Source organism: Mastigoproctus giganteus, chromosome 10 (assembly GCF_048544385.1).
Source record: "Mastigoproctus giganteus isolate SK-2022 chromosome 10, ASM4854438v1, whole genome shotgun sequence".
NCBI classification, from domain to species: domain Eukaryota; kingdom Metazoa; phylum Arthropoda; class Arachnida; order Uropygi; family Thelyphonidae; genus Mastigoproctus; species Mastigoproctus giganteus.
In genome coordinates, this window is record NC_143584.1 from 218,900,108 (window position 1) to 218,925,590 (window position 25,483).

At 42.0% G+C, this 25,483-nt stretch overlaps 1 protein-coding gene across 1 annotated transcript in view; it reads right to left on the reverse strand.

Annotated features, from left to right (window-relative positions):
- The window catches only part of LOC150079940 (ankyrin repeat and BTB/POZ domain-containing protein 2), a 166,696-nt gene that overhangs the window by 83,418 nt on the left and 57,795 nt on the right, over window positions 1–25,483 (reverse strand). The window contains exon 3 of the mRNA XM_090382457.1: window positions 23,354–24,492. Coding sequence (XP_090238583.1) covers window positions 23,354–24,492 — 1,139 coding nt within the window. The remainder of the gene's footprint in view (window positions 1–23,353; window positions 24,493–25,483) is intronic.

Genomic DNA, 25,483 nt, shown 5'->3' on the forward strand with positions numbered 1-25,483 from the left:
CTGGTTTCGGGTAGCCCTGATATAACAGTATTTTTTTTATTTAATTTTATTTATTCTTTATTTATTTATCGACTGCTAACGACAGGGCGGGCCGTTCCGAGGGTGAAAGGGATGCATTGCACCCGGGCGCCAACGTTCAAGGGGTGCCTGAAAACATAAACCTTACATACACATTTGAAGAAAATTTTAAAGGGGACGCAAAATTGCGACTGGTACCCGGGCGCCGCATACCCTAGGAACGCCCCTGGCTATGGCGCCTCCGTAGCCAAGTGGGCAGGAGCAGCAGTGCGTAGCACATGCTTCTTGATTAGACCGGGGTTCGAGCCCGTGAGCCACCAAATACGGAGGATGCGGAAAGGTCAGGGAATGACCACCGCAAAACCTCGGAGCAATAGCCTTAGTTGCTAATGCTCCTAAAAAAAAAAAAAAAAAAGCCCCTGGCTAACGATATCTGTGATGCGTCCTTAACACCTTTATAGCTGAAATATTTTTAGAGTATCGTTGTGAGCTTTTATCAGGCTAGCTGTGTTTTTTTTTTTTTTTTTTTTTTTGTTTTTTTTCGAAACTATCCTGCTGTAGTGATCGGAACAAAAAAAGAGGAGAGAGAGAAAAAAAAGAAGATTCTGTTTAATGGAACTGCACCTTTTGAATCAAAAAGAAGTCCAACCTGAAATTTTTTGCTACTTACGAAACACGCTCCACTAGCAGATGATGATGTTGGCTCCATACTCGCAGAAACTGAAACAAACACCTCTCATTTATTCTACTGAAAAGCTGATAAATGGATGGAAAGAGCGACCATCAGAAAAAGATATGCCATGCCATTACTTGGCCCTCAGCTATCGGCCCACCTCTCCACGTGTTTTGCCGTCAGTCTCTTGCCTGGACACGTTATTGGCCCACGATACTCCATCCCCGTTCCAAATGACAGGTTGTCTTCCCCTACCTCCCCCTCCTACAGTTGTTGTAGCAGTGGGATGGCAAGTCAAGCCTGCTATTACAGTTGAGTGATGAGTCCCTCTAGGCGAGGACATTTAAGTGTCCTGTCTCTGTAAGCCTACGTTTTCCCCGAAGTTACCTATCCCACGTTATCTCCCCTTCCCCCCTTCCCTACAGTGGGTACTGGAAGCTGGTAATTAGAGCCTATTTACTGAATGGCATTGTCGACTGAATGCTGTACAACTGGACACAGAAATGCTTTACGAGCGTTCTGCATTCTTCTGGACTACAGACTCCTTTGCGTTTAGTGCGCATCGTATGACAGATGACGCACAGAGCAATCTCTTCCTGACAGGGTTGATAGTCCATGCACTCCTGATGTCATTGTTCTCTGACCAGCTTAGGACACATCCACTGCTTTGCCGATTGTTCATGTACACAGTGTATCGAATGAAAGAGGGGGGGGGGACAAAGACAATTATCATTGCTGTACGTGGCAAACGAATTAATATGGTCTCATATGAGATCATATAATCTTGGATTACAAATTCTAGAATGACCTAGACTGAAAACGTGATCCTCATAAAAATAAAATCGTCACGGCTGATTAAATGGAATTTTGACTGTGGGCAATAATATAATTTCAGTTGATTTTCCATGCTACATGCAGTTACAGGGCCTTCAAAAAAAAAAAAAATAAATAAAAAGACTATTTTTAATTGCTTATATTTATCGAATTTTTGCAAACGAGTATGGAAATTTCCCAGGAGGTGTCTCTTCAGTAATATTCTCTACAGCAGCTGTAAATTGTCCTTAAGCAATCTCCATAAGGAATTCTCACATGGACTCAAAACTGATGGATACAGTGGCCAGGACCTTTAACTCTGAAACATGGCCAATACCAACGTTTCTTGCATATTGTGCAACTCTCACGACTTGAAGATTTCCAATAAACCTATTGAAGGATTTCAATAGTTTATTTCAAAGAGATTGGCACTCGCTATATCATAATGAACGATTGGTCCGACATTTCCAACAAATGAAACAGCGTACTCCTGCCACTCATTTTTCAGAATGAAAAGTCTCCATCAGCATCTGGGGAGTTTCTGTGGCTCATTCGCGCATATTCTGTTTATTGACGTAAATAAATAAATTTTATGCTTATACTCCGGGACGACCAAACGGTCAGAGAAGTTCGCAAGGTAGACAGAATACAAGAAACAGCACCGTATTTAGCAGTCACGGCTCGAACTCCGGTCACTCAAGGCACGTGTACTTATGCACCAACGCGAAAGACCACTCGGCTACGGCGGCCTCATCAGTAAACGTACTCGTTTAATGCACCGAATCTCATGCCTGAATAATTTTTAAATTGTATTCAAAAAGCACTACAAAAAAAAAGCACAAAGTTAAGTAGCAGAGTGCCAGGGAACCTGGATTTTCCTCACCATCTCCTTCTATCAGCCTGTCGAGCGTGTAGGGCACCAATGGGATGTCGCCTGGACTTCTAGATGCCTTTTCCGGTAGTACAGTTGTTGTAATTACCATCCTCTCACACCGGGTGGACAAGCCCTGAATTCGAATCCGTCAATGATGACAAGAATTTTTATGCCCTTTCTTTCTTATGGCTGAATTAGTCGGTTTCAGACGAATGTTGTTCGGTTTTCTTCTCGAAACATTTTATTTTTCTATTTTTTTAAATTTCTTTTCTTTCTTTTATTTTTTTTTTCAACTGGCAACAGCAAAGTTTGCTGTTGCCGGACGAAAAATCCGAGTTTCCAGAAGGAAAAACCATACTATCCTCGCCTGAGACCGAATAACAGCCACGATGTTAAAAAGCCCATAAAAATTCCTCCCGTTGTCGACAGGACTCGAACACAGGTCTTTTCTGTGCTACCCACGAGGGTCACAAATCACTAATAGACTCCAAAGCAATTTAAACTAGGGTTTCCTTTTCGATGACACTGAACTCATAACAAACAGACGCTAGACATCTGTTTCGAGTGCCATTCGTTATTTAACAATCAGTTACTCGCTTTTCCTTAAATCTGGTCATCTCCGAATCTGTTCCCTTCTCCTTCCAAACAGTAGATTAACATTATCATCAAAGAGCGCTTTTTACCGTTCCAAATTATTAAATTTGTCGAGTAAGTTCAGACTGACCCATTTTGCACAGACCAAAAACACAAAAAACCTTTATTAGGAGGGGAAAAAAAAAAAAAAAAAAAAAAACTAATCTCCTCAAATAAAGGCAATTCACCCCCAGCAGCCAATTAGAAATGCCAGGGAAACTAGCCCTCATGGATACCACAGTGGCTGTAACCACAGTCCTTTCACATCAGATGGAAATGGCTTGGGTTCGAATCCCATCACAGTGAGTTGCGACTTATGATTGAGAAGCAGTATATACACTATTATCAAGAATATTGAGACCATATAGTAGGTGAATAAGAAACAATTTCAGTATGCTGTATGCGGTGGCGCTTTGGGCAACCCAGGCTTGCGCTTATAGAGACCTTGTACATCCAAGTAAGCGATACAGAACATAAGTGAAAAAGGACTTCCACTTCAAATTTCTCAAGGCCACGCAAGTGTTAAATATCAGCTTTGGCCTTCAATACAGCTGATAGTGTAGACGGGAAATTTTCCATTAATTTTTCGAATTAATTCAAATTTCAATGGAAATATTTCGCCATTTCTCGAGCAGGAAATCTCTCAACGCAATTTGCGAAATCAACGTTGATGTCGCACGTGCCTCTTTAATTCATCCCACAGGCACTAATTGTAGTTAAAATCTGATCGTTAAGGTCTGAGTTTCCCAACCCAGTGGCGGCAAATCTTTTCAAACAAGGTAAAGAATAAAATTATGGCACTGATTATGGCAGTGAGCCCTGTTCTACTAAAACGTGTATGGATCTTCACAAATATGTTTGAGAATAACGTGGTAGGACAATCCTTCATTGTATTGTCTAACAAAAATCAGTGGTCCATCCAACGCCATACCATGAAAAGCATCCCTATTCTGTAAAAACCCAAAATCCGATATATCCTAGACAGCAAAGTGGAGGAGAAATTGTTGAAGTTAAACATAAGAAAGGCACCTGGGGCGGATGGGATCTATCCAGTTATATTAAAGGAGGCGGCAAAGCAACTAAGCAAACCCTTAGCCATAATTATGAGAGCATCCTTGGATTCAGGGGAGGTTCCCACGGACTGGAGATGTGCAAATGTATCCCCAATTCACAAAGGAGGTTCGAAGGGTGACACGAGTAATTACAGACCAGTTAGTTTAACTTCTGTTCCGGGTAAAATAATGGAGTCACTGGTTAAAGATGCATTGCAGGATCATCTAGACAAGACTGCAGCAATAATTCAGACACAGCATGGGTTTGTTAAGGGAAAGTCTTGTCTGACAAATTTGATTGGTTATTATGATGTGGTCACAAAGGAACTGGATGCAAAAAATAATTTTGATATCATATACTTGGATTTCAGGAAAGCTTTTGACACTGTTGCGCATGGAAGACTACTGTACAAATTGGAGCAGAATGGTATTAAGGGTAAGTTGCTACAATGGATAAAAGGATGGTTAAGTGGGAGAAGACAGAGGGTGGTAATCAATGGGTGCTGCTCTTCGTGGACTAATGTTATTAGTGGAGTCCCACAGGGTTCGGTGTTGGGTCCACTGTTGTTTTGTATATTTATCAATGATATTGATGAAGGTATATCAGGCTTAATGTCGAAGTTTGCAGATGACACAAAGGTTGGCAGGGTTGTTAATGACAGTAATGGCAGTGTGCTACTGCAACAGGATCTAGATAATTTGGGCAGATGGGCTAAGAAGTGGCAACTGAAGTTTAACCTTGACAAATGCAAAGTACTGCATATGGGTAGAAGTAACCCCAGAGAAACGTACCAACTGTGTGGTACTACACTTAAGGTGGTAGAAAATGAAAAAGACCTGGGAGTAATTGTGCAGTCAGATATGAAGTTTTCTGAGCAATGTAGACAGGCTGCTAGGGCAGGTCATGGGGTTTTGTCAATGATATATAGGAATTTTGCTAGCAGGGAAAAGGAGGTGATTGTCCCTCTGTATAAGGCAATGGTCAGGCCACGCCTTGAGTACTGCGTACAGGTCTGGAGGCCTCATTTTAGGAAGGATGTAGATTTGCTTGAGCGTGTACAGAGAAGAGCAACACGATTGGTGAGGGGAATGAAGGGATCCTCTTACCAAGAGAGGCTTAAGTTCTGCAAATTGCAGTGGCTGGAGACTAGGCACCTGCGCGGTGATCCGATTGAGGTCTATAAGGCCTTGAATGGGTTGAGCACGCTGAATTCTGATGGGATCCTCCCACTTGTTCAGAATACGAACCTACGGGGACATAAGTTCAAATTAAGAAAGGATAGATGTAGAATAGATGTGCGGAAATTTGCCTTTAGCCAGCGGGTGGTTAATTGCTGGAACAAACTTCCATCTGTCGTTGTGGAAGTTGATAGGTTAAATAAATTTAAGGAGGAACTGGACAGGCATTTGGAGGGTATGGTGTGATTTTACTTTTTTTTTTTTTGGCTGATGCTGCATAAGCTCCTACACTTGCTTTCTTGCATCAAGTGCCACTACTACTACTACTACTACTACTATTTCCAAATTCACTTTGGTAAAAGTCCGAAATATCAGAAAATGATCTATATCAGTGGTTCGTTCACTTTTCCGATTTTTAAACAAGAACACAGGGGGGAGAATAATATCTGCTATCCCCGCAAGATTGTCTGGGTAACGTATTAAGTACAGTATATATTTGGTATATAATAATAATAGTAATCGTAATAGAGGCATGTGATGCAAGAAAGCAAGCATATGAGCTTATGTAGCATCAGCCAAAAAAAAAAAAAAAAAAAAAAAAATTCACACAATTCCCTCTAAACGTTTGTCCAGTTCCTCCTTGAATTTATTTAAGCTATCAACTTCCACAACGACAGATGGAAGTTTGTTCTAGCAATTAACCACCCGCTGGCTAAAGGCAATTTCCGCACATCTATTCTACAGCTCTCTTTCCTCAAATTGAATTTATGCCCCCATTAGGTTCGTAATCTGAGCAAATGGAAGGATTCCATCAGAATTCAACGTGCTCAACCCATTCAAGGCCTTATACACCTCAATCAGATCACCTCGCAGGTGACTAGTCTCCAGCCGCTGCAATTTGCAGAACTTAAGCCTCTCTTGGTAAGAGGATCCCTTCATTCCCCTCACTAATCTTGTTGCCCTTCTCTGTGCACGCTCAAGCAACTCAAAATCCTTCCTAAAATGAGGCCTCCAGACCTGTACGCAGTACTCAAGGCGTGGCCTGACCATTGCCTTATAAAAAAGGATAATCACCACCTTTTCCCTGCTAGCAAAATTCCAGTATATCATTGACAATACTCCATAACCTGCTCTGGCAGCTTTGCATTGCTCAGAAAACTTCATATCTGACTGCACAATTACTCCCAGGTCTTTTTCATTTTCTACCACCCTAAGTGCAGTACCACGCAGTTGGTATGTTGCTCTGGGGTTACCCATATGCAGTGTACTTTGCATTTGTCAATGTTAAACTTCAGTTGCTACTTCTCAGCACATTTGCCCAAATTTTCTAGATCCTGTTGCAATAGCACACTGCCATTAACAACCCTACCAACCTTTGTATCATCTGCAAACTTCAACACTAAGTCTGATATATACCTTCATCAATATCATTGATAAAGGTACTAAACAACAGTGGGCCCAACACTGAACCCCGTGGGACTCCACTAATACATTAGTCCACGAAGAGCAGCGTCGATTGATTACCACTCCCTGTCTTCTCCCACTCAACCACCCTTTTATCCATTGTAGCAACTCCATTCTGCTGCAATTTGTACCGTAGTCTTCCATGCGCAACAGTGTCAAAAGCTTTCCTGAAATCCAAGTATATGATATCAAAATTATTTTTCCCATCCAGTTCCTTTGTAACCACATCATAATAACCAATCAAATTTGTCAGACAAGGCTTTCCCTTTACAAACCCATCCCGTTTACACCGATGTGGTCAACACTTTATGTCACCAGGCCGTCAGAGAATCAGATCTTTATTGTGCCCGACAGAAACGTAAGTTTTGTAATTTGATTAATGAATCCCGTCAATTTCGCAGCCAACGTAATACCCCTCTCACTAATTCCACGGACTTCGTATTGAACCTAAGCAGCAAACAGTTATCTGCGGACCAAATAAACTTATTGACTCTTGGCATGACATTTGCCGTTCTTCCTAAGCACCCGCCGATCACCGACATCGCCTTAGGTGTGGAAGCCAGCTTATCACGCCTCCCAGAAGATGTAGCCAACACAATCCGCTTGAAGACTGCAGCAGTTCTACACCGTGCTCGCCCCGTCTCTTCTAACCTCAACCGTACACAGTTTTCTGCCCTCAAGGCATTGAAACAGGATTCGTCCATCGTCATTCTACCGGCAGACAAAGGCCGCCGTGCGGTTGTAATGGATCACACTGATTACATGACGAAAGCGCTACTACTTTTACGAGATACTACCGTATACAAACCCCTGACCATCAACCCCAACAGAGTTTTAGAACGATGGGAATCAGAGGTGAATATCCTCATCAACAGTTGGCTGAAACAAGGGAAGATCACACAGTCAACCCGTAATCACCTCCGTGCCTCCGGATGTCAGATCCCACGGTTTTACGGCCTACCGAAAGTGCACAAAGAAGACACACCACTGAGACCAATTGTATCCTGCTGTGGATCACCGACTTACGAGCTGTCTAAATTTGTCTCGAGACTTCTTTCTCCTCTAGTTGGCAAGACCACCCACACCGTCTCCAACAGTGTTGAATTCATAAAGAGGATTCGCACTGTATCCATCTCGCAGGATCAAGTTATGGCATCGTTCGACGTCATATCGCTCTTTACCTCCATCCCTGTGGAACTTGCCATTTCTTGTGCAAAACAACTCTTGGACAATGATAGAACCCTCAACGAAAGAACTGGTCTCACACCCGATGACATTTCCGCCGCCCTCAGACTGTGCTTAACAGGGGGTGCGATCATATTTAATGACTCAGTCTACCAGCAGATACATGGCACGGCCATGGGTTCCCCTGTCAGCTCGGTCACAGCAAACATCGTGATGGAGGAGTTAGAGGGACGTGCGTTTGCACACGCACCAGATCACATCGCCTTTTGGTGTCGCTATGTTGACGATGTGTTCGTGGTCATCCCTAGAGACTCAGGACAGCGACTTCTATCATACCTCAACTCACTATCGCCCTTCATAAAATTCACGATTGAGCTGGAGTCGAACAACTCCTTACCATATTTAGACACACTTGTCCGACGTGAAGGCACATACCTGAGGACTACAGTTTATCGTAAGCCCATGTGTGCTGGCCAGTTCACCAACTTCCGGTCAGCACACGCGCGAGGCCACCTCCTCTCCACTGCCCGAACCTTGCTTACTCGCGCCTGGACACACTCCAGCTCCGCTGATGAAAGACGCAAAGAGGTCACTAGGGTCAAAGTAGACCTTACGAGGTGTGGCTACCCCATTGACGTCCTCGACAGGTGTGATCTACAGACACGTGACATCGTGACGACCAGCTACAACACCAACAGTGACGAGCCATCCACGAGGGCATTCATCCCATACTACCCCAACCTGTCACAACAGATCGGTAGAATCCTGAGAACGCACGGAATAAAGTGCATCCAACTCCCAGGCAAGAAACTGCGTTCTTTCATTTCCAACGTGAAAACACCTGTCCCCACCCTTCTGCAGAGCGGTTTGGTCTACCGCATCTCTTGCCGTGACTGCACTAGCTGCTACTTTGGAGAGACTGGACGTCGACTCGAGAAACGTCTCTCGGAGCACAAAAGAGCGATCCGTTTAGCGGATATAGAACACTCAGCTATCGCCGAACATGTCTGGACAACCCACCACGACATCGACCCACACCGCGATGTCGTGGTGGTAGACAGATCCCACCATTACCTAAAACGTACCTGGTTGGAATCGTTAAATATAAAATCTTCGGATAAATCCTTGAACAGGAACAGTGGTTGCCAAGTCAACCCGATCACAGAGTCAGTAGTTCTATCATTGGACAAGCGCTGGCCACGTCATCATGCGTCACAGCCACAGACGTCAACAAACAATTAAACCTCGCGTCTCACGCACCTGGCAGTGCACATCTTCATTCCAACTGCCATTCATGTATTTTTAATTCTGATGAAGGCTACCATATAGCCGAAAGCTCATATATTTCTTCTTTATTTGTACGCTCTGTGTATAACTATAATAAATTCTTAATGAATCCAGAGCGCGTAGGCCTGTTTCGTTAAACCCATGCTGTGTCTGAATTATTGCTGCAGTCTTGCCTAGATGATCCTGCAATGTATCTTTAACCAGTGACTCCATTATTTTACCCGGAACAGGAGTTAAACTAACTGGTCTCTAATTACTCGTGTCACCCTTCGACCCCCCCCTCCTTTGTGAATTGGGGTACATTTGCACATCTCCACTTAAATGGGCCAATCTTATTGGTCCACATAATATCGATGTGGCCCAATCTTATTGGTCCACATCGATATTAAGTAGATCAATCTGATTCGTCCTCTTCCTTTTAGAGTTTATATAAGTAAAGAAGTCCTTGCTGTTTTTCTTAGCATCCTTTGACAAAGATTTTTCGTAATTTGCCTTCGCTTGCCTAATCTCCTTTGTGACTTGATTATAGTCTACCTTATATCTGCCATAGGCTTCGGTGTCGCCCGATAATTTATATGCATCCCATGCATTTTTCTTCTCTGTTACGAGTCTCATTGGTTCATTTGACAACCATTTAGGCCTAAACCTTGAACAATATTTCTTAATAGGTATGAAACTTTTAGTAGCTTCCACGATTAATTCATTGAATGCTTCCCACTTAGAATTTGCTGTTGGTAACATCATCAGTTGGTCCCACTGTATAGAATTTAAAAACTGTTGGAGATCACTGTAGTCACCTTTACGGAAGCAGAAACCCTACTCCTGATGGTAATTATATCTTTAAGTAAATCCCACATCAGTACATTGTGATCACCGCCACCTGGTGGTTCCTTTATCTGCAAATTCTTAATACATGAATAATCACTGCTGATAACCAGATCAAGAGTATTACACTCTCTGATTGCCTCTCGAACATGCTGCTGAATACGTTACTCTGGTAATCTTGCAGGGATAGCAAATATATCTTCCCCTCCTTATGCACTTGTTTAAAAAGGAGGAAAAGTGAATGAATCAGGAAATTATCACCCCTTCCCTTTTTGGAATATATCCCCCTTTTTTAAAAGTTGGAAAACTTATAATCGGACAGTGCGTAAAAGCCAGTAATGATAATTTCCTACTTCATTTACTTTTTTCGAATTTTAAACAAGGACATAGGGATGGGGTTATGTCCTCTGTCCTGGCGTTGCCTGGATAATATTCAGTACTTTTGGAGTGTTTGCACTACCCTGATCAAAAATTTTACATAAAATGTAGAAAAGTGGTGTAACTCGTGCAGCTTGCGATGAAGCTGGACAAAATTTGGCATGGTGGGGGTCAATAGAATAACAATGAAATGAGACAGCGAGAAAATTCGGACAGGTATAAGGGACATTTATAGGGGTTGTATAAGAATTACCAAAAGGGTCAGATTACAGAAGTCGATACAAGGTGCTCTAAAATATGATCATATGATATCATTACGACGACAGCTAAACAGGCCTGGGAGCAGTGAACCATGCTCGATATAGGGGTGTCTATAAGATTCTGACAACAAATCCCATTCTTCCACCAGCGCAGAGCTTAGCTCACCTTGTAACCGAGGAGTTGGCTGTCAGCGTGAAATGCGGTCCCCAAGGGCGTCCCTCACATTCCACCGGATTTAAGTTTGATGATGGCCACGCCAATCGTTGGATAACTTCAGTTTCAAGATATTCCTCCACCACTTGAGCTCTATGTGCAGTGGCGCGTTGTTGTGCATGAAAAGAAAATCTGCGCCAACCGCACTCCTAAAATGTCGCACATAGGATTCGAAGATCTGTTTTCGGTACCTCTGTGCAGTTACGGTAATCCTATCTAAAACATGAAGAGGGGTACGGCCGTTGATAATTATTCCGCCCCACACCGCAACACCACTTCCACCGTAAGTGCCACTTCTTTGATGCTGGAGGGATGGTACCCCATTCCTCGTTGTCTCCAGATGAAATAACGTCTAGAATTTGTTTGTAGGAAATTGGCTAAAACGGGACTCATCAGAGAACAGAACTGTACCCCATTTGTCAGGATTCCAAGTCAGACGTTCATGGCACCAGTTTCGACGAGCTCTGCGGTGGTTTGGGGTTGAGGGGATACAAACCACTGGCTTCCTTGTATAGTTCACTTAAATTGAGCCTTCTTAGCACAGTCCCGTTGGAAATGTTTTTACCTGCGGCCGCACAACCTGAAGGGACAATTGATGACGATATCGTAGGGTTCTGTCTTGCTGTTAGAGCCAGATAGCGGTCTGTTCTGATTGATGTAGCCCTCGGCGACCTTGGTCAGTTCTTCTTGTAATCGTTCCTGTTTCCTGAAACTGCTTTATGATGCCGAGAGGACTCTGCGTGACACATTAAGCCAACGTGCCACCTCCGCCTGCGATTTCCAGTCGTCCAACGGCCACCATCTCAAAGAATCATCTAAACGATGATGACTTGCCACCCACAGTACTGGAGATGTGGCTATCCCACGGAGCAAGCCAAAACATGAGAATGAAGTGATGTGGTCGTAACTCGTGTTTTTATTGGTATGAATAATTTGCACAATGTGAGGCTTTGTAATGTTGTAGATAGATTTTTATTGGCTACTCGGAATTTGCATGCCAGGATGCCTATTATATCAAAAAATGCGCTTTCAGCGACACTGTTCAACTTAAAATATTCATGAAAAACATTTTGTTCTGTTAATTTTGTCGAGCAGTGTATAAGTCCGAAATAAGCTGATAATTTCGGGCTTAATGCGCAGTACTTCAATTAGAAAAAGATTCAGAATTTGATACATTATTTTATATGTTAATGAAATTTTGTGCAAAGCCTTTGCCGTCTTTGCATTTCTTAGCTGCAGTGCACTTGATATAAATCAATTCATTTATTAAATTCTTGAATTTAATCTTAATTAAAACTTGAATAAAGTCGCTCCAGTAGTCATTTGTTATAAGGTGGAAGGGCACTGAATTGCCCACAATGTCCACTTGCATTCCACAACACCCACTTACAGTCTGTTGATACTTTTAAATATTTCTCGTCCGAAAGTAACTTTTCTGGATCTCTCTCTCTCTCTCTCTCTCTCTCTCCCCCCTCACTCCCCCCCTCGCATATCCGTCTGCTTCATTTTTTCTTTATTTACTTTATCTCTTTCAGTGGATTCACTGATATTACAACGTGAGCAAAGAGCATTTCGGGAGATGACCGCAGCCAGACCACAACATCCATTTGTCAGATACTATCTTGCTCCGACACCCGCCCTCGCACACCGCTGTCAGTAGCTTTACGGTACTTATAGGTGTGGCCTCGCTTTCTCTTTCTCTCTGACCTCAGACCACATTCTTAGTGTCAGGAGGAATTCGCATTGCTCTGCCTGCCGTGTAAAGATAAATTCGCAGCGAAACAGCGATTCGTTTTCCTCGGTTAATGCTCAAGTAAATTGAAAGCGTTTTTATTTATTTATTTTTTTTTACCAGTTTAGACTCGATACAATAGGATTTATTTTAATCAGCAGTTATAAATTAAAATAAGCAATTATAAAAGTTTTTTTTGAAAGGCTTGTTCATTTTTTCCTCTTTGTTGCCCTTTGAGGGGGGGGGGATTACGATTTGATAGTCTCACTGTTGTGAAGAGGCGGAAATTTTTTTTAAAAAATTTAATATTATTTTCTTTTTAATTAATTTAATTTATTTATTTTTGCTTGGCCTTTAGTGCTAGAGGTGGGATTTTGCTGGTGCCCGGGTTTGGGCTCCGTAAGTATGGGATTGTTAGTATCCACTGGTCTTGAAGTTTTAATGGATGCGGGATTGTTTGAAGATGATACAGCACTCAAAAATCTACGTTGGTGTTATTATGTTTATTTTCGAATTGGAAATTTGTACATAATGGGATCAAACGTTTCGTGGTATTTTCAATGAAAGTTGGCTTTGCAATATCATTGTCACAAAAGAGCACTTCGGTCAAAGGAACTTGTTGGTAAACGTTTCGTGGTAAATTTGAATGCTTACCACGAAGAAGTGGTAAAAAAATACCACGAAATGTTTGACCCCAGTTTGTACCCCATTATGTTCATATTTCCAATTCAGAAATATAATAATGCCAACGTAAGTTTTGAGTTCTTTCTTATCTTCAAACAACAGTTTACCTATGCATCATGACGCTGAAGGAATACCTTGGATGCGAGATTTTTTTTGAATGGTCCAAAACTCGCTTTAGGCATTCAGTACCAGATATCCAGGTCCGCCATGGTTCATGCTTAGTCGTGGCCCGCCTCCTCGTGGTGTAGATGTGCACTGGACACGCTCTCCTGGTGGCAAAGTGGCCAGAAACAAAACAACACACATTTCTTGCCGTTTTACAGAGTTTTGTATCATCAGAGTGCAAGGCGAGTTGAATTAACCTTCCAGAGCCACCCCTATCAATCAAAAATTTAAGTTCGCACTATAAAACCACGTATGAGTGTAACCATTTACAGTACATTCGCGATTGACCGAATTGTGGATTAACCAGAGTTTCTACGGCCAGCAGAAGTTTATGTCGAATAACAAGAAATACAAGGCCCAGTGACTGATATTAAGTCATGTAGTAGCAAGCCCTGAAACCCTCGAACTAGTTCTCACCAAGGATTGTTGTTGTTATTTTTGTTGTAATAGGATTTTTTGAGCATCGGCAACTAAGGCTATATTGCTCGTACATAGTCTGCATGCAAAAACCCGACTTTCCGGGAGAGAAAAAACTATGCTGCCCTCGCTTGAGACCGACTAACTCAGGCACATTGTGAAAAAGGCCCATAAAAATTCCTCACGTCATCGACGGGACTCGAACTCAGTACTCACCAAGGATACAAACTGCATCATAAATTTTATAGTGCGGGAACCAGTAGTGGATAGTGACTGAAAGAAATGGCTGAAAATAGGTATTTGTCCAAAGAAATTCCTACAAAACGTGAGTGCTTCAGTTTCAAGAAGGGGACTATAGTGGACTGAGAAATTTCTTAAGCTCTATTAATCGAAGAGAAAAATACTATATATACACACTGCCCTACCACTAATATCCCGACACCTGCCTTTAGACAAAAAAAAAAAGAAGCTTTTATTGTGTCATTTGATATTCTGTGCTGAAACCTTTTGCTTTTATGATGGCCTTCAATCTTCGCGGCATAATCTCAACCAGCTTTTTATAAATGTCAGGTGATATGTTCCTCCACTCGGCCTTTAACGCAGCCACCAGTTCAGCCTTGTTCTTTGGGCGATCTCGACGTACACGTACCCGACGATTCAATACACAAAGATGCTCGATAGGGTTCAGATCAAGACTCTGGGCTGGCCAATCCCACTTTTCCACACCCATGTCCTCAAACCACTCTGTTACGACCCGAGTAGTATGGTACAGCACGTTGTCTTGCTGATACATCTATGGGCCTTCCCCGAAGTATTGCCATAATGTTTGAAGTGAATAATTGTCCAGGTTGTCCTGGTCTTGCACAGCATTCATGGTTTTGTCGATAATGACTAATGGGCTCAAGCCAAACTATGAAAGCAGCCCGATACCATGACACTGCCTCCACCAAACTTCATTGTTGGGAGGATACAATCAGGAAGAACTATTCCCCTGGCATTCGCCACACCCAGGAACGGCCATCAGACTGGTAGAGTGCGAACCCCGACTCGTCTGTCCATAGGACTATTTTCCGCTGCTCTATAGTCCAGGATTCGCGCTCATTACACCATGTTAATCGGCATTTTCCGATTAACATGGTGTAATAAGCATTGTCCATACGATGTGGGGAGGACGGCGATTATGCTTGCTGGGCTACTCGTGATGGGCAATTACAATATAAACTGAGTTAAGTTTAACCTCAATGGCTGACAAGTTGATGAAGTTTGGTTAATGATACGATATAGGACAATCTCGATAGGAATGGCATCCTTATTGTATTTGTGTGGCGGAGGGGTATATATGAAAAGACCTTTATTATTATTATTATTATTATTATTATATTTTCTTTATTTTGTTCTTACACTCTTAACTTTTTCGCCCTCGTGGTTAGCACAGTTGGTAGACTCGCCGTTCTCCCAACACCCGGTGGAAAACACCTGAGTTTGAGTCCCATCGATGACGTGAGGAATTTTTATGCTTTTTCACTACGTGGATGAGTTATGAGTTAGTCGTCTCAGGCAAGGGTAGCATGGTTTTTTTTTGTTTTTTTTTCCCGGAAACTTGGGTTTTTCGTCCAGCAAATAGAAAATTGACCACAGAACGCACGCAATTTAGAGACAATAAACACGGAGCAATATGACCTTAGTCACCGATGCTCCTAAAACCCAACAACAACCTTTACTTTTCCTTTATTATCTCTCTGTACACCCATTACCTTAGTGTTGCCTCAGACAGCTGTTGACAACATTGATAACAGCTTTCTCGAAGCACTAGTCACGGTCCGGTCATGGGGAAGTGAGGTGATCTTTTTGATTTTCAGAAGGCTGTTATTGTTGGAGCACGTTTTTTGCAGGAGCCATAATCAAGAAAACAAACGAAATCACTGGTCGAAAACAACCATCTCAAAAATCTACAGTGAGTGGAAGAGGAAGGGAGAATTGAGCTCTAAAAGTAAAAAATGTGGCCGAAAGTCGATATTCCAAGAACGAGACCTCAAGGGTATGAAGAGAATTATGCGTCATAATGGAATGGATCAAGTGTACAGCAAATAACTGAAAAATTCAATTTATGCAAAGATAAACCCATTTCCAACTGAATTATGGGGCGGAAGTTGAAGAATCTGGGATTTGGTAGTGGCTTTCTAGGCACACGGGTGTCGTATGCCTAGAAAGCCACTTTCTGTAAAAAATCGAGATTCGACTGAATGGTGCCGCTACTGGACTCTGGAACGGTGAAAAAAGATCATGTGGTCTGCAGACGAATCTCGATTTACACCCTTTTTCATCAATGTTTATCAAAGAGCCAGCGAGATAGAGAGTGGGAGATCGGAGTTCTCAAGGAGTCTCCTGTGTTTCTGAAGCAGCATAAATGCATTTTTGCATATTGAGAAATTCTGGACTCATAAGGTTTGTTTTATTATAATACTTTTTGTCAAATTTAGGAGACGGGTTGTGCGTAAACAGTAATTGTCTCTGGTGGGTGGTCAATAGCGAAAGACATGGAAATGATGATGAGGTCCAGTTGGTTCACCGCTATTGGGCATGCTAGTGACTACTCGAAGACCAGTGCATGAAAGTTGTGAGAGAAGAGTTCTCTTGAGGATCCAATTAGTGACTTCGAAAATGACGTCACCGGCTAGAGAATGTTTTTACTCATACATTAGCTACTTCTCTACTATAATAATGTCAGTTCTTACACAACTATTAACGTTTATTGATAGTGCTGCTGCACTATTTATATTTTTTCCATGGTGTTCTCTACCTGAATCCTCAGGACCAACCTTCTGATGTACATACTTCATTCTCCCCACAGACCATTATATTTTCACGTCTCCAGTTCTCAATTCTTCTGGCTAATAGAACTGGATAGCTGAGCTCATCCACGCAATTTAAATACACTTATTCCCTTGGCCATAATAATTAACAGATCGTACTCCACCAATGGATTGCTGCATCTAGATTCCAGCTGTACAGTGCGTCTTGCAATTTTTTTCCATTCTTTTCAGCTTAATGTCTTTTTTTTTTTTTTTTTTTTTTTTTTCATCTTTCTCAGTGTGCCACATCACATAAATTTTTCTATTCAGTATTAACACATTTTCTATTTCTTTTCTTTACCTGAGGCATGGTTGAATCGCCCTGCTCTAATCTTGATATGCGCACTTTCAAACTATAATTTCACTCCTCAAAATCTACTCTTCCTTAGCCATTAGATTATTGTCCAATCTGAACTGTCACTTTTGAGTAGCTTCCTTTTCCTTTTCTAAACCTTCAATTTTATAATTATTCACTTCTTTGAATAATTATCAAATCGAAGGTTTTATTGCGCCTTTTATAACCAATGCTTTTTTTCCTATTTACTTGGTTTAAGCACCCAATGCCTCTCATGCTGGTTGTACTTTGATCTCTGCTGTCGCTTTCACATACGTCGCGCTTAAGGGGTGTCACGCTGTGTGAATTGCTATTTAAACTGATTTAGTTCTGTTTTTCCCTTTTTAATTCTATAGGTTCTCATTTAAACTCGCCGCTTCTTTTTTAGATTGTTTACTTATACTTAAATCTAAATCCTTCCTGTATAATTCGATATACCGGAAGGATTTAGATTCATATAATAATGAAACAACATATCTTCCCTTTTCTCTCCTATATAAAAAAAATAACACGTGTAAAGTTAGAAGTCTTACTGATCACAGCATGGGTTCCTGAAGGGGGAAAGTCTTGCCTGACCAGTTTGGTTAATTCATATTGATGAATTCATAAAACAACTGGATGCAAGGAAAGGCGCGCGGGTGCATAAGTACACGTGCCTTGAGTGACCGGGGTTCAAGCCCGTGACTGCTGAATACGGTGCTGTTTCTTGTATTCTGTCTACCTTGTGAACTCCTCTGACCGTTTGGTCGTCCCGGAGTATAAACAGAAAATTTATCTTCGAAATTACTTGTCTTGGCTTCATTGGAGGTGTGGGATACCCCTGGATTTGATGAATATTCCAAAGATCAAAGATCAAACCTTTGGTATAGTTCTCCATGAAAGACTATTATATAAATTTGAAAAAAAATTGGAATTGCCGGTAAAATTCTTCATTGGGTAATGAATCTCAAAACATAGGAGATAGTCATAAATGGGCTCTTCGTCAGGGTGAACCAATGTAGGTAGTGGAGTTTCCTAGGATCAGTTCTGAGACTTTTCCTGTTTCTAATTTTCCACCAAACTTACAGAAATCGTCTGAAAAATGGCAACTAAAGTTGAATTCTTCTCAATATAAGATTTTGTGCCTGGAGACCATTAAAAATCAAAATTATAAAAGTATTAGAAAAGGGAGGATAGAAATAAAGAAATATAAAAATAGCAACTGAAGGAACATTTGATGAGTGATTCGCAAGTATTCAAAATCCATGTGTTCACTCCCATAATAAGAATGAAAAAAAAAAAAAAAAAAAAAAATACAAGTCCATTTGCCTCAGACCTGACGAAAACAAAAATCCAGAGGTGGTACCCATGTTAGCAGTTACCGGTATCCAAACGAGTTCTCGGTAATAATATCAATGGACTGTGCATGGTAAACATGCTTTCAGCAATTATTAATCAAATAAATAGATACCAAGTTCATTACTGAATGAACGTACTACAATCTGCAAAAAGTGACATTGTCCAAACTGAAGACACTGTGGTGACAGTTGAGTGAACTGAGATGCTAACAATGTCGGGTCAATCCGCGTTAGCAAATGACCTTTTCTTTGATGAAAGATTTCTGAAAGATGCGAACTGTGAACTGCCTTCGAAAATGGAAGCAACTTTCCGTTGCTGATCAACAGATTCCGTTTCTTCTTCAACCATCAATGGTTCGTATTCCAGTGATAAATTACTGACCAGGATCTTAACTCCGCAGATCCCTCCTCCCAAGAAGACGTGTGTAGCGATCGTTAATGAGAGCCACATCCTGATCTTGTGACCTCGCAACGGAGGTGTGGGATACCCCTGGATTTGATGAATTTTCCAAAGACCAAAGATCAGAAAAGTGTAAGAATGACCTTGAGGAATTCTCAAAGATCGATGTCCACCTAATAGGTTATGTCAGGCTGGAAGATCTAGCACACCCCTCCCCATACGGTTGAACGAGTGTCCGAGGGAACTGTCAAGGGAACCAAAAACTGTCCAAGGACAGAATTATGTTCACCGACAAGACAAATATTCCCACTTTAGCCTCCTGCTGGGCCAACATCCATCACTCTAACAGGAGACTAGTCCCGTAGCATGTTTGGTTAACACGGCACGTTTTGCTTCGTTGCTTCTCGTGTTCTGCTCTAGCTAACTTTCGCCGGTCAACATTCCGTTTTAAGCGAGCTGTCAGGAGGCCATTGTGATCACCTTTTCTGTGTGTCAGCCTGCTGTCTGTTTGGTCACGAGATAACTCACAACGTAAAGGAGCTACATCAATTAATTTATACACGAAAATAAATCTTGACAGCAGCATCTCTTTTTGCTCATTATCAGCCACCGTTTGGGATTTAGCGTTTTTTTTTTTCGAGAAATAAACTCGATGTACAGTTTAAATATATATTACAGTGGTTTCAAAAAAATATTTTTTTAAGTACAACTGAGATTCCCTCCCTCCCATCCTGAACAGCACAAAAAATATGACAGCAAGTTGTCGGACATTTGTTCAAGGTGTAGATGGACCGATATCACACCTTAGACCACATACAACAGACAGCACGGAGGTAGCCGGTGGATCGGGTTTACTTAGTATAATAAGGTGACCTGTTCGTCAACGGCACCATGGCTTCCGTCCCACGAGCAGTTCCGAGAAGTGACGAAGAAAGACCTGAGGCAAAATGCCACATTAATGTTATCTCCGTGAATGACAGGTTATAAAGTGTGGCCCCACCCTACCACTCGACATGCTTCGCATGCTGCGCTCGACACTTGCCTTTGACCTCAGATCTGTGTTTATGACTGGTTCTATGGTGAGAGCACGAGGGAGATTCACATACCTTCCCATCATGCTTCCGTTCTGATTCTTAATTATAACTACTTAATGCGAAATAAAAGCGGTTACCAAACTGCAGTTAAAACTCAACTAAAGTTGAGGGACTCTACTTCTTCAGTTAGCTTTTGTTTCCCTCCTGTTAGGGGTGTAGCCATATTTATAAAAAAACAAAAAAAAAAAAAAAAAAAGAAGAAAAAGAAATAAATAATAAAATGATAGAGTTATGTGTTGCTTCGGCCCGACTGTAGCCATGGCTTTACCCTCACCCACAAAGTCTCTCGAACTCTTGAAACATTGTCATTCACCATTACCAACAGCTGGTGGCGAAGAGCCCTTTACTAGTTTTTTTTTTTTTTTCCGCTAACCACGAAACCACAATTTCAGTGCGATTCCATCGTTGTGGCCTTGAGTCGGGAATCGCCACTTTAACTACTGATTATGGTGCTGTTTTGGTGATCTCCCGGAGGCAGGACAGGAATTCACGTTGCAGATATTGGGAAGAATTCAGTAGACCATTTACATTAGAGGAAAAGGGGAAGAGGAAAACGTGGGGGGTTATAAACCTGTCCTGTCACCAACAGTAGGGCTCGGCTCTGTTGCTACAGGAATTTCTCAGATAAGCTAATTAACGAACACTCAGTGGGTACGACACTTCACCTAATCTCTGTTCCTGCTACTGAGCTTTGACCACGTGTACCAGAAGTCGTTGTACTTCCTTGAGTCCGAAAGAAGTGCGTAATTGATAGATGATCCCCCCACTTCTCACAAGCAATCCTGAGCAAAAATCATCTGCCTTCGTTAGACACTATAGCATTCCATGCTTTAAAAAACATCTCCACCCCTTCCCCAATAATTCCGGTTTAATATTTTAAACAGAAACAGCCATCATTAAGAAGACAAGCATCGCTTGATCAAGCCCAGTTCCAGTGATCAGCAAAGTGACCAGGCGTTGATTGATTGAACTGCTGCAGTGTTTGAATGATGAGTTATTCCAACTGTGGACTTATATTGTCAGAACACTAAGTGGACATTACCTTGGCACTACTTGATACACGATTCTAAATACACTCGGTACACTTCGTACTTGATACACGCTACTAAATAAATCAGGCCCGTCGTAGCCGAGTGGTCAGGAGCGGGAGTTTAGTAGCATGCGCTCTTTTAGTGGAACGTGGTTCAGGCTCGCGTGACTACTAAATACAATTAACGATTGCATTCAAGATTTATTGTAAACTTCTCTGACCTGGTGGTCGTGCGGAGTGTGAACACGAATATTCTCTTTTTAGTGAAACTATTTTACCTTTCATGTTTTCAAATTACCATTTTAGGAAATATTTTTGCGCAGTTTTACAGCATCATTATTTGCCCCCTGTGAAATATTTGAGGTCATCTGATGTTAGCGTTAAGCCAAATGTTTTTTTTTTTATTTTTTATTTATTTTTTATTATATGCGCCTATTGTCTTCACCATGCCCATCCGTCTGTTTGTCTATTCGCGTATAATAATTCCACCCTTAGGGATTGGATTTTCATCAAATTTTATATTTGACTCTTTTAGAAAGAATTTTATTAAAATCAGAAAGGTTCGACAAAAGAAATCAGGCAATTTTATTATTTCTTTTTTTCGTATATGCATGGTGTGGCAATAAAATTCGTGGACTGGTACAATAAAGAGAACACAAAGTGAAGGAGCTCAAAAATGGTTTTATATTTATTCAAAGTAATCACCACCTGATGGAATGCACTTATTACACCATTTTAAAAGTTTCTGAAAAGAGTCAGCGAAAGTGTCCAAAGAAATTATGTTCAATTCAGCGGTTATGTTTTTGTTTATGTCGTCAGCATCCTGAAATCTCTTTCCTTTGAGGGCAGTTTTCCTTGGGAAAGAGAGAGAGAAGTGTGCTGGTGCAAGATCGAGAGAACAGGGTGGATGGTTGATTTGCAAAATGCCATATTTCCTCAAAAATGTCTTCACAACAAGTGCAGAATGGGACGGGGACATTGTCGTGCAACAAGAACCAGCCGCCTTTCACTCGAAATTGCGGCTTCCCACGGGAAATTTGACTCAATTGTTTTTTCAAGCACCTGCACGTAGAACTCAGCATTCGCTCACTCGCCTTCAGGTACAAATTCCACACCCCGTTGTTCGAAAAACATGATCAGCATCACCTTGTTCCTGGACTTCTGTAAACGAAACTTTTTTTTGGCCTTTGGTGATGATTTTCAGGTCCACCGTAGGTTCTGATGTATCGTCTCTGGGTCGTACTGACACAAAGACAACCCAGCACTCATCTTCAGTGACAATATAGTCGAGGAAATTAGGGTTTTTCGGACAACTCTGGATGAAGTCTGCGCACGGTGGCACTCTTTGTTGCATCTGCTCATCTGTGAGGCTATGGGGCACAAATTTTGAACAGACCTTCCTTTTTCCCTAAATCTTCATGGAGAATTTGCCGAATTGTCTCCTTATTCACATCCAACTCATCAGCCATCATTCCGAGGATCAAACGACGATCTCTTGCCACAATTTCCCGAATTATTGCAACTCTGTCTTCATTTCGAGAGAGTGACAGATGTCCACTTTTTGAGTCAAATGCGAACATTCTCACGTCCTTCTTTAAACTGCTTATACCAGTGTTTCTCAACCGTCGGTCCTTGGCGTATTACTTGCTGTTTGTTACCGTTGTTGTAGGATTTTAGGAGCATCAGCGACTAAGGCCATATTGCTTCGTGTATATTGTCTGTAAATTGCGTGTGTTCTGCAGTCGATTTTCTGGACGAAAAAAACCGAGTTTTCGGGAGAAAATCCATGCTACCCTCGCCTGAGCCCGACTAACTCAGCTACCCTGTCACCCATTTATTAGCATTGCTCATTTACAACTCCTGAATTTATAGTTCGGTCCAACCCAAATTACGGTACATGTGATGAAATCCTAGGATATATGATAATTATTTCGATTGCCATGTTAAAACAAAACGGTTGCCATTCCCCAAACTATATGCACCACTATTCAGCTCTTTATATCTTATACTAATTCAATCATATTAAAAGATATGGGGTGATTAAGGGGGACCTGATGGAAATATTTTTATTTCAATTCGCCATTGAAAAAAAAGATGGCTGCCTCAAATTATAAGTCACAACCGTTAGATCTTTTGTGTTTTCGATCTGATCCAAACTAAAATTACAATAATGGAAGGAATTTAAGTAAATACTGATGTGTAGTATTTGTTTCGATCCATTGTCTTAAACACAAGGCTCTCTATTCGTGAGGTGAAAGAAGTGGAAAATACTTCTTTTTTAACATTGTTATTCGGGAAATAATATGAAGAAATTTAAACGGAAAAGTTAAGGCTGTGCATTTAATTAACCATCAGATAAATTTGAATCACAGTTATTGGTATTCTAAAACATTTTTCACGATGCATAGCTAGTAACATAAACTAAGCTTTAAGTTTTGAATTAGGGTACTTACCAGTGGCAGTTCTTCCGGCATTTAAGTGGGAAAATGGCTGAAACAGTCCCCAGAGATCACTGTTGTTAGCGATAGAAGCTTCCAGAAGGGAAGACGTGAACATACCACCGTCCGTTGGTAGACATTGTAGAACCATCTCCTCCAGCAGGTTCTCCATGGCTGCTGATAGGTAGATGGCTGCGTATTCGTGGACAAATGCACCCACCCGCACATCACACATCCACCTGTAGAAGCGTCCGACGGAGAGCTGAAGGCCAGCACGTGCACTCTTACTTAGTCGTAACTGGTCACCGGTAATAGTGAAAATGGCAGCCGCCCTATGGCACGCTTTAATACAACTGTCTGCCAGAGAGGGTGACAACACCACTTGCAAAGCTCCAGTCACCTCCTGCTTGCTGCACATGCCCAAAGCACGTGAGAAACGTTGAGCCTCACGAGCCACTCGAACCAGGGGACGCTGAAGAAGGTACGCCAGTCGTGGAACAGTTTCCATAGAAATGTTACTTAAGTGTTCGCGTAGACGACCGGCCTGGACCACTTTTAGAACATCGTGATTCGACCAAGGGAGATGTTGCAGCTCCACCAAGCGACTGTGATTGTCTACCCAGACGAATTCATCTGCGTTAGTGATGTTGGTATTTATCGTCTCGAGGCTGGAATGCCGAATAAGTCTGCGAACCGGTTCCGATTCACTCCCACTCACTGAGGAATAGGTCGATGTGGAATAACTTGTGCGCGAGCCATGGGTTCTTACGGATAGTTGTTCGATGGCGTGTCGAATGTCCTCCAAACCAAATGGCCCATCTAATGGAAGTCGGTGTGCCTTGCGTGAACCTGCTGAACGCCTGGCAGGAAGTTTCGAAGACATCGAGTGGTGACTGGTTGGCATTCGATCATCTTCGGGTACTGCTTTTAAAGGCGTGCCCTTTCCGAACCTGTGCTCCGAGTGAGACTCTGATCGGAGTGATTGGTGCTCTCGCGATTCAGAACATTCTGATCTGTGGGCAAAGTCCGAAAAATCGGCTTCATAACACCGGCTACTGTGTAAACGACCATGATTCTTGGAGAAAACCCCATCCGTTGGGGACGAACTGACGTAAGACGACTGTCCATCGCTCATGCTCGCATGACCCGATGACCTGAAAAGACAGAAAAATATATATATAAATGATAATAAATAACAGGGCCGTGCCGAGCCATTTTAGTACCTGAGGCAAGAATGAAAAATTGTGCCTTACAGTTAATGATGGCAACGTTGGCAATTATCTTTCTTTTGGCGCCCCTCTCAGCCTTTAACCTGAGGCAAGAGCTTCGTTTGCCTCATCCTCGGCACGGCTCTGATAAATAATAATGATAATTTCTCTAAAAATTAGAATTGCAAGTTCTGGAATTCATTATGGTGATGCTCTTTGATATCCTTGATTCTATTAAAACTTCGTTAATCTGAAATTTAGCTGACCCAGAAATGACCCAGTGTATATATAATTAGGGATCAATTTCCCGAGTTATAGGTACAACTAGACATAACTAGCAACACAGTTATAATTGCCATCCTCCCCACGCCAGGTGGAAAAGGCTCGGGTTCGAATCCCGTCAATGATGCTAGGAAATTTTATGGGCTTTCCTTCACTCCCTGGCTGAATTCGTCGGTCCAGGCGTGAAAGGATAGTTCTTCTTGGAAACCCGGGTTTTTCGTCCAGCAAAACAGGAAAATCGACCGGAGAACACACGCAATCAGTGGCGTAGCTACCATGTAGGCAGGCAAGGCAATTGCCTCCGGTCCCTTTAGAGGCTCCGCGTCTTTGGCTGTGTACTGTTTTTGCAATTTTCATTAATTAAGTAGGGGCCCGAACATGTTCATTGCCTCCGGGCCCGAAAAAGAGTAGCTACGCTACTGCACGCAGTTAATTACATATGGGCAAATGAGTTCTTGGGAAGCCTAATATGACTCTTTACTTTTAATCTGTTATTATCTACTGCATAGCCACTTCCTTTCTTAAGCTAATAGCGCTTTGAACTGCCGTTGGCCTGAATTATCGATCCCATAGGACGTGGTAAGAACTCAGCAAGGTGCTGAAAAGTGGCAGGCACGAGGATTAAAAACTATCAAAAAACTGTCCTCAGTTCAAG